Source organism: Teleopsis dalmanni, chromosome 1 (genome assembly GCF_002237135.1).
Source record: "Teleopsis dalmanni isolate 2A chromosome 1, ASM223713v2, whole genome shotgun sequence".
Classification (NCBI taxonomy): Eukaryota; Metazoa; Arthropoda; class Insecta; order Diptera; family Diopsidae; genus Teleopsis; species Teleopsis dalmanni.
The window spans coordinates 221419747-221427064 of NC_051846.1; the positions used below are offsets into that span (position 1 = coordinate 221419747).

At 34.6% G+C, this 7318-nt stretch overlaps 1 protein-coding gene across 1 annotated transcript; it reads left to right on the plus strand.

Moving 5' to 3' along the window:
• Positions 1-5850: 5850 nt before the first annotated feature.
• Positions 5851-6564, plus strand: LOC119667438. The gene has a single exon (XM_038076727.1). The coding sequence runs from the start codon at positions 5851-5853 to the stop codon at positions 6562-6564; it is 714 nt and encodes a 237-aa protein (XP_037932655.1).
• The last annotated feature ends 754 nt before the right edge of the window (positions 6565-7318 follow it).

The window sequence follows — 7318 nt, forward strand, 5'->3', positions numbered from 1 at the left end:
GCGTTGGATAGCGGATGTGTTTTGACTAAAACCATATTGCCAATCTGTGGTTTCCATGCTCTGGGTCGTAAATTATAGTGCTTGGCTTCTGTAACGTTTCTTCGGACTTTTGAATATTTTACAAAATTCGTCTTGGGCCGTGGTGACAATCTGATCGTTCTCCGGTTGGGTTGTACAACAAATTTTCGTTTGCCGTTGCTGGTTTTCTGTGCTGACTTTGTCATCTGTTTCGAGACAACGTTCCTTAATTTGGTATGGTAATTGTTCCTGTTGGCCTTGTTGTGTTTCAATAAATTTTATTTGCTGTTGTACTATTTGCTCTTGTGTACCTTGTAGTTGTTGTAACTTTTGTACTTTGATAGGTCTCGGATCTTGCTGTGTTTTTCCTTTGATAGGTCTCGGGTCTTGCTGTATTTTCACTTCGATAGGTCTCGGATCTTGTTGTTGTACGATGTGTTCTAGCGTGTCTTGTGGTTGCTGTGAATCTCGGCTAGGTGTTGTATTGATAGGACTTGGATCTCGGTATTGTTGTAACTTTGGTGCTTTAGTAGATTTCGGATCTTGTTGTATTTTCACTTTGATAGGTCTCGGATCTTGCTGTATTTTCTCTCTGATAGGCCTTGGATCTCGCTGTATTTTCACTTTGGTAGGTCTTGGATCTTGTTGTTGTACGCCGTGTTCTAGCGTATCTTGTAGTTGCTGCTGCTGCCGTTGTCGATTAACTTGCTGCTGTTGCTGTTGATTAGTCTGCTGTTGTGGCTGTCGTTGTTGCTTAACTTGCTGCTCTTGTTGTTGATTAGTCTGCTGCTGTTGCTGTCGTTGTTGTTTAACTTGCTGCTGTTGCTGTTGCTTAGTCTGCTGTTGTGGCTGTCGTTGTTGATTAACTTGCTGCTGTTGTTCTTCGACGGCTATGGATTGCAGTAGTTTTTGTTTTTGCTTAAAGAATCTAGACGGGATAAAAAACTTTAGAAAATCAACCTTGAAATGTGTCCAGTACTGCCAACGACAATTGTTGTTGCGATACCATATTAGTGCATTATTTTCGAGAAGTAAGGGCATTGTGCGTGGAATTAAGTTTACATCGATGCTATACTTGTCTGCCAGTTCTTCTATGTGTTCGATGAAACTCAATGGATCCTCACCACCGTCATATCTGAAGCACCATTTTTCCACATGTTCTATTGTTTGAATGGATGAGCGCATTGTAGGACTCATATCTGCCCCTTTGTATTCCTCGTGTGATATACGTTGATATATATTTTTTTTCCTTCCAGAGTTCTTAAATTCGTTTCATTCGAGTTAAGACTTCTGTGATGCGACCAACCAGGTTCGTGCTAAAATCGGATCCTCCTTACTCATTATTATATCACGAAGTTTTCTACGTTGTATTCAGGGTCCCTGCTCGGGCGCCACTTGTAAAGAACCTTTTTTTCTTAAGCCGGGGTTTTTCTCGCCGGATCCCAGAGTCGTTACAAGAATATTTTTTTCTCTGTAACCCTGAATCTTCTCGTAATTAAAAAACGGGCTATTTTCGTTAGTTTCGTGGTTTTTATTATTTTTCTCAAAATAAATTTATTACAATATTTATAGTTATACTTAAGTACTAATGATATTTTATTGTAATTATAAATACGGACAATTAATATAACTCCTGTAAATAAGAGAACACAAAAGAATGACTAAAGGTAGGCTAGGAGACAACACTACCGACAGGGCTGTGTTGCTAGGTTCAGTGTTACCGACTGGGCTACACTGTGGGATTAGGAAACAACACTACCGACAGGGCTGTGTTGCTAGGTTCAGTGTTACCGACTGGGCTACACTGTGGGATTAGGTAACAACACTACCGATAGGGCTGTGTTGCTAGGTTCAGTGTTACCGACTGGGCTACACTGTGGGATTAGGAAACAACACTACCGATAGGGCTGTGTTGCTAGGAATCAGTTCTATGACTTAATAATTACCTCTGTGATTACCTTGTGAAGTGTTCTGCTTCACGACCTGTGATTGAACCTCTGGTGATGTGCACTGTTCGAAGTGCTGTGGCCAAGTCCCTCTGGTGATGTGCACTGCTCGAAGTGCTGTGGCCAAGTCCCTGTGTTTTTCTTTGCTTCTCCTTTTATACGGATTTTATATAACGGGATAACTGACTTCTGAGTGCATACTGTGTAGCTTTCTTTTAAGTTGTTATTGCCTGCTACTGATCTCGCTATGTTCTGCTGTTGTTGTTTGCTGCATATTTATTATTAAAGTTTGGCAAAATAATTACCCTCAAAGAAATCGGAAGTATTATTACTTAATTTGTATTTTCAAGAGATTTATTGTTTCTTTTAATTTTGATAACTAAATTCTATGATAATTTATAATTACTTATTACTATCTTACTTTCTAAAATAATTCCTTTTACTTTATTAATACTTTATATATTTTTTTCATAGCTTAGACTAATATTTTTTCCGTGGGTTTGGTTTTACTAATAATAGTTTAATTCTATTGTTTTGTTTGTTTACAATAATAATAATAACTTCATGCTATATATATAATTTTTTTCGACTGAAAATAGTTTAATTCTGTTGTTGGGTTTTTTTATTTGTTTACTACAATAACTTCATGCTATTTTCAACTATCATAATTTATTTGTGACGTGTTGGAAAAAATCGTCACAGTATATACAAAATTTTAAACCATTAACTTTGATAATTTAATGTTGCTGCGCAACGTGTGCGGAACACTGAACACTGCTCTGAATTGACTTCTGAACTGCTTTGAACTGCACTATATTTGTTCGATTTTGCTTTGTTCACTATTAAACATTTAAACAAATTTTCTTCAATGACTTTATTACTGATTTCTACCGCCAATACTATTGTTTAAACAACTACGAAAATGCATGCCAAGTAGGTCAAAAGAGCACTGTCCAAAAAACCTCTCTAGCATTATTTTGTGTTTTTTTCTTTTTTATTATGCTGCCACAGTGTTTTACGTTTTACTTGTTTTATGTAATGCTGTCACAGTGTTTTACGTTTTAGTCGTTTTATGTAATGCTGCCACAGTTTCAATTACATAACAGAGTTTTTGCAATACTTTCAAACATTGAAATCTATGGACTCAACGGGTAAGGTTTATTTTTGGAAACCTATTGAAATAACTTTAAATGCTGTGTTGCAGCTTGCGAAAGAAGTATTTGCTGTTGTGAGTTAAATATTTGTTTTATTTAATTTCACGGGTTTTGGCAGTTCTTCCGTAATGTAGTGTGTACGATCTTACGTGATCGTACATTTTCCTAAAAGTAGGCAAGGTGGTTTACATCTAGGCGGTTGTTGACCAGAACCAAAACAGCAGTTCGTCAGTTCGACGATAAAAAATGCTGATTTTGGTATTTGGTTAATAATTGGTATCGTGATGTAAGTGACTTTGAAAAAATATTAAATGCGGAAGAATTGCAAAAATATGAAGGGCATTCTTGTAACAATAAACACTTTGCGAGTTTAGCAAAAAATATTATGAAATTGTTAAAAAATCTAAATGAGGTAACTAGGGCATTTATAAGGTCAGGTATTGCATCAAGTTTAGGTATATAAGATTCAATTTGCAACACTAAGGGTTCAGTTGTGAGTAGTTTTTTTTTAACGGTCAGTTTTGGGAGAGTGGGTTAAAAAAGTCGGTTCGAAGAAGCAATTTAAAAAACAAGAATATTTGCAAAAATTTTTAAAAGAAAATAAATGATTTAAATAAAAGTAAATGGAAAACTAAACGTGTAAGAGTTAAAAGAAACACACTAATTGCTAGCACGATTACTGAAGGTTTTGAATTAATTGTGAAAGTAAAATTCAAGTACGAAATGATATTATAATAACTAAGGACGTGTTAGTATTCAATATATAACTTTATTTGTATTTTTAATGTTAACTAAGTTGATTAAAGCTGATAATTAAACATTAATAAAGTGTAAAATAGTTATAAACATTTATATTAAGAAAATTGTTAGCCTTGACTGAACAAAAAACAAAAAAAACTCTATACAAAAAGAAAGCAACTGGAAATTAGAAATAAAAGAGAAAGAAAAGAACAAAGAACAAAGTATCAGTAAATCATGGCGGCAACTATTACCAATTACACAAGAAGTTTTGGTGAAAGGCACTATGCAACAAGAACAACTACTGCAGTTACATCTAGAAAAAGAACAATCCAGTTCGCAAAATCAGCAACGACAAGTAAAAGGCCGAAGTAAACTTCAACAGGATAACGATCAGAATACTACAGACCAAGACAAATTCTATAAAATATTCAAAAGTCCAAAGAAACGGAACAGAAACCATGCTAACAGGTAGCGCGTCCCGTCATACTTTACTTTCCCTAAAAAGGAGGGAGATACAAGGATGGAAATTTTAACTAATTTCCAACCTACATACAATCAGTGTGGAGTTGATATATGCAATGAAAACTGGTTAATTTTATTGTTAATTTAAAACGCAAATAACTTACTGTAACATAAAATTTACACTCGTAAATTTTACCACACAATAATGTAATAATACAAAACAAAATATATATAATAATAAAATAAAAAACATCAAAAACAATAATAAAGCTTGTAAACAACGCACCGTTGCAATTACAAAAACAAATCTACCTCGCGTATATAAAAGGCGAAGCAAAAGCGCAAGGAGGGATTCAGCAAGACATCGAGCTAAGAACAGGTTGCTCCATATTACACATGCTGAACACCAAGAATCGAAATTTACATCTCGATTTCTATTTTGTTTGATTTTTTTATTTTTAATAGAAATACACATTTCTTTTAAAATTTATTATAAATAACGAAATTAACATTTCGTTAGTAATAGAAATATAAATTTCTATTACTCATTTGCTCATAACGAAATCATATTTTCGTTAACAAATTACTTGGTAAGGTGATAATAACACATGAATATTATCAGCCATACCAAATCCATTGTATAAAGAAGAAATTCACATTTCTTCAAACCTTTTGTCAGCGGCGCCGAAATTAAAATTTCTACGCCAAATGCATTGTGTTTATGTTTGCATTTAATTAATATTATTTTATAGTTTTGTTTTTTGTTATGATATTTGGTTACATGTGTTTACATATTATTTGGGCCAACACTGCGACCAGTCATTGACCAACGAAAAGTGCAATTTTGCATTATCAGCTTTTCTTGTTGGTCAATGCACTGAAGAAAGTGTGTAATATGTTGGCCCATAATTATGTCAGCACAGCGTAGGCAAATTTATTTATTTGTGAATTATGCATTAATATTTATTGTTAATTAATGCATAATTTAATAGCTTTTTATAAAATAATTTTTGTATAAATATAAGAAATAATTTTAATAAAGTTCAGAAGGAAAAGAAAAAGAAACGAAATCAATTATAACTTTCTTACTTTCTCGCATCGATTAGTTTGGGTTTCAAGCGCTCAAACTAATCAACATAGAAAATTCAAGTAGTTTGGGTTACAAGTGCTCAAACTATTTTACACATAAGAATTGGCTACCAAGCTAACACAGATTAAAGATCTGGGTTAGCACCAAGTAGCGTACATTTTTTGGTGACCCCGACGTGATTATTGATATAATATCAATTTTCATTTCATTATCCTGACGAAGAACACTTTGAAGGAGTCAACTGTCTACAGAAAGGACATAATCAGGTGTACTTCACTCATCAAGCAGCTGAAGTATTTATTCATTGGAATTTTCGGACCGAAAATTCAAACATCGCCATGGATGCGTTATTAAAGAAGCAGTCAGAGCTCGGTACAGAGAATTTAGAGATTTGTTTCAACAATTGATCCATGATCAATCAATAAGCGCAGCCCACAAAATGTTCCATCTATCTACAAATTTGGCGGGTGAGCCGAAAGCCCTCATACGGCATCTGCCAATTTCCGAGAAAAATAACAATATAGCTTGGAATATTCTGTCAAATCGGTATGACAACAAACGACTCTTGGTGACAGCATTACTCAATAAATTGTTATCACAACCAAATATAACAATTGAATCAGCAAGCAGTCTTAAGGGCATACATGATGTTACAAAAGAATGTTATTATGGATTAGCAGCTCAAGGTATTGATGTTAAATCTTGGGACGCCATAATGGTTAACGTAATTATTAGAAAGCTAGACAAAGCTTCACATACAGCATTCGAGCAATCGTTAGAAGACAGCCGAAGAATAATTTCATTAAAAGAATTATTGCGGTTCCTAGAAGGAAGATTTCAGGCATTCGAATCAATGACGAATGGAAACCACAAACAAAGTCACAAACCACGACATCCAGCAGTAGCACTTGCAGCTACAGACTCAGGATCAAAATGTATTACTTGCAATAGTAGTCATCAATTATTTTCATGTGAAACTTTCAAACGTAAATCCATACAACAGAAGTATGATTTACTGAAACGTCATAAATTATGCACAAACTGCATGAAACCTGGTCATATGGCATTACAATGCTCCAGCAGGGGTTGTACTATATGCCAAAGAAGACATAATACACTGTTGCATCAAAATAGACACCCAGTTCAACCATAAAATCATAAGTTAGTTGAAAATACTTCAAGGCCACTTGCACAAACAACTCTAATGTCATCCATCAATCATGGTCAGACCAGTTTCGTTCTTTTGGGAACAGCAAAACTTTTAGCATCCAACTCTAATGGAAGAACAGTCGAGTGCAGAGCAGTATTGGATTCAGGTTCACAAATAAATATTGTGACTGAACGACTGGCATCCAGATTAGGTCCGCAAGTAAGCTCCAGTTCGATTTGCATCGAAGGCATAGGGATAGGTAAATTGAGTTCTAAAATTCGTACAACACTTTCTGTGCAATCAAAAGTGACCGATTACAAAACAATACTTGAAGCATTTGTGTTGCCAAAAATTGTATCCAATCAACCATCGCAACACTTACAAATTTCAAATTGGAATCTGCCCAATAACATCCAATTAGCAGATCCTACATTCTATAAGTCTGACAAAATTGATATGTTGCTTGGAGCAGAATTTTATCATCAACTCCTAAGTCCTGGTCAAATACAACTTTCAAGGGAACTACCAATTCTACAGAACACTGTGCTCGGATGGATCGTATCTGGAAAAATTCAAAATGGTAACACAATGGTTGCAACATGTGGTAGTTATACAATGGTTGCAGAAGATAGTTTAGAAAATGCAGTAGAACAATTTTGGAAGGTTGAAGAAGTTGATACTCACTCAAAGGTCTTGTCAATAGCAGAACAACAATGTGAAGCCCAATTCACTCAAACTACATATCAGAATGTTACGG

Excerpts from the sequence above, each read along its gene's own strand:
- LOC119667438 (XM_038076727.1), top strand. The coding sequence starts at position 5,851 with ATGTTCCATCTATCTACAAATTTGGCGGGTGAGCCGAAAGCCCTCATA.